A 1,113-nucleotide genomic window follows, 5' to 3' on the forward strand; every position below is an offset into this window, starting at 1 on the left:
TGTCCCCCCCCCGTGTCCATCACAGCAGGTTCTTGTTGCGTTTGGGGACGATCTTCCTCACTGTCCGGCGCTCGGAGATGTTCCTCTTGACGCGGATGGTGGGGGTGATGGGGGGCTCGGGGGCCAGCGAGGGGCTGGAGTGGGCTTTGGTCAGGGTGGGGAGGTCTGGGGGGGCCACCACCGGCCCCGCTTGGGCTTCCCACTCCTCCAGGTCCTGAGCGCCAGCGCTGATCCACGTCTCCAGCACCTGCACGTAGGTCTCATAGCGACGTCTCTGCCATGGGGGGAAGAGAAGGATGGGGATGAGCCACCACCATGGGGACATCCCTGGTGTCCCCAGTGTCCCACAGCAGCGTCTTTGCCATGGGGAGATAAGGATGGAGATGAGCCACCACTGTGGGGACATCCCCATGTCCCTGCTGTCCCCTGGTGTCCCCAATAGTGGCATCTGCCGTGGGGAAGAGAAGGACGGGGATGAGCCACCACCACAGGGATGTCTCTGTGTCCCCAGTGTTCCCTATAGTGGCATCTCGGCCATGGGGAGATAAGGATGGAGATGAGCCACCACCATGGGGACATCCCCATGTCCCATAGCGACATCTCTGCTGTGGGGGAAAATAAGGATGGACATGAGCCACCACACAGAGATGTCCCCAGTGTCCCCTATAGTGGCATCTCTGCCATGGGGAGATAAGGATGGAGATGAGCCACCACCATAGGGACATCCCCATGTCCCTGCTGTCCCCTGTGTCCCATAGCAGTGTCTCTGCCATGGGGAAGAGAAGGATGGAGGTGAGCTGCCACCACCATGGAGATGTCACCACATTCCCCCCGTCCCTGGATGTCCCATATAATTAAATGAATTAAGAATGACTCTGCCCCACCTCGTAGAGGAGATACTCCTTCTTCAGGCGGTACTCATCCAGGTCGCGGGCTCGTCCCCGCTTTTCGGGGAGGTTGCGCTGATGCTCAAAGAGCTCCTGGGCCACCCGCTCCATCCACGCTTCGTGAGCGCGGTGCTGCTCCTCCTGCCCGTGGGGAGAAATTTGGGATGGGTGATGGTGGGCACCCGTGGGTGCACCCCCCCCCCCCATCCTGGCGGGGGGGGGCCCC

The 1,113-nt window shown here is 61.4% G+C and overlaps 1 protein-coding gene across 1 annotated transcript; it reads right to left on the reverse strand.

Moving 5' to 3' along the window:
• Positions 1-1,023, reverse strand: LOC118451962 (PH and SEC7 domain-containing protein 4-like). Its single transcript, XM_035891135.1, has 2 exons — positions 885-1,023; positions 1-274 (listed from the first exon to the last, which is right to left on the reverse strand). The coding sequence occupies exons 1-2, from the start codon at positions 996-998 to the stop codon at positions 20-22; spliced, it is 369 nt and encodes a 122-aa protein (XP_035747028.1). The 5' UTR covers positions 999-1,023; the 3' UTR covers positions 1-19.
• Positions 1,024-1,113: the final 90 nt, after the last annotated feature.

The sequence above is a fragment of the Egretta garzetta genome, unplaced genomic scaffold (assembly GCF_000687185.1).
Source record: "Egretta garzetta isolate BGI_Z169 unplaced genomic scaffold, ASM68718v1 scaffold643, whole genome shotgun sequence".
Classification (NCBI taxonomy): domain Eukaryota; kingdom Metazoa; phylum Chordata; class Aves; order Pelecaniformes; family Ardeidae; genus Egretta; species Egretta garzetta.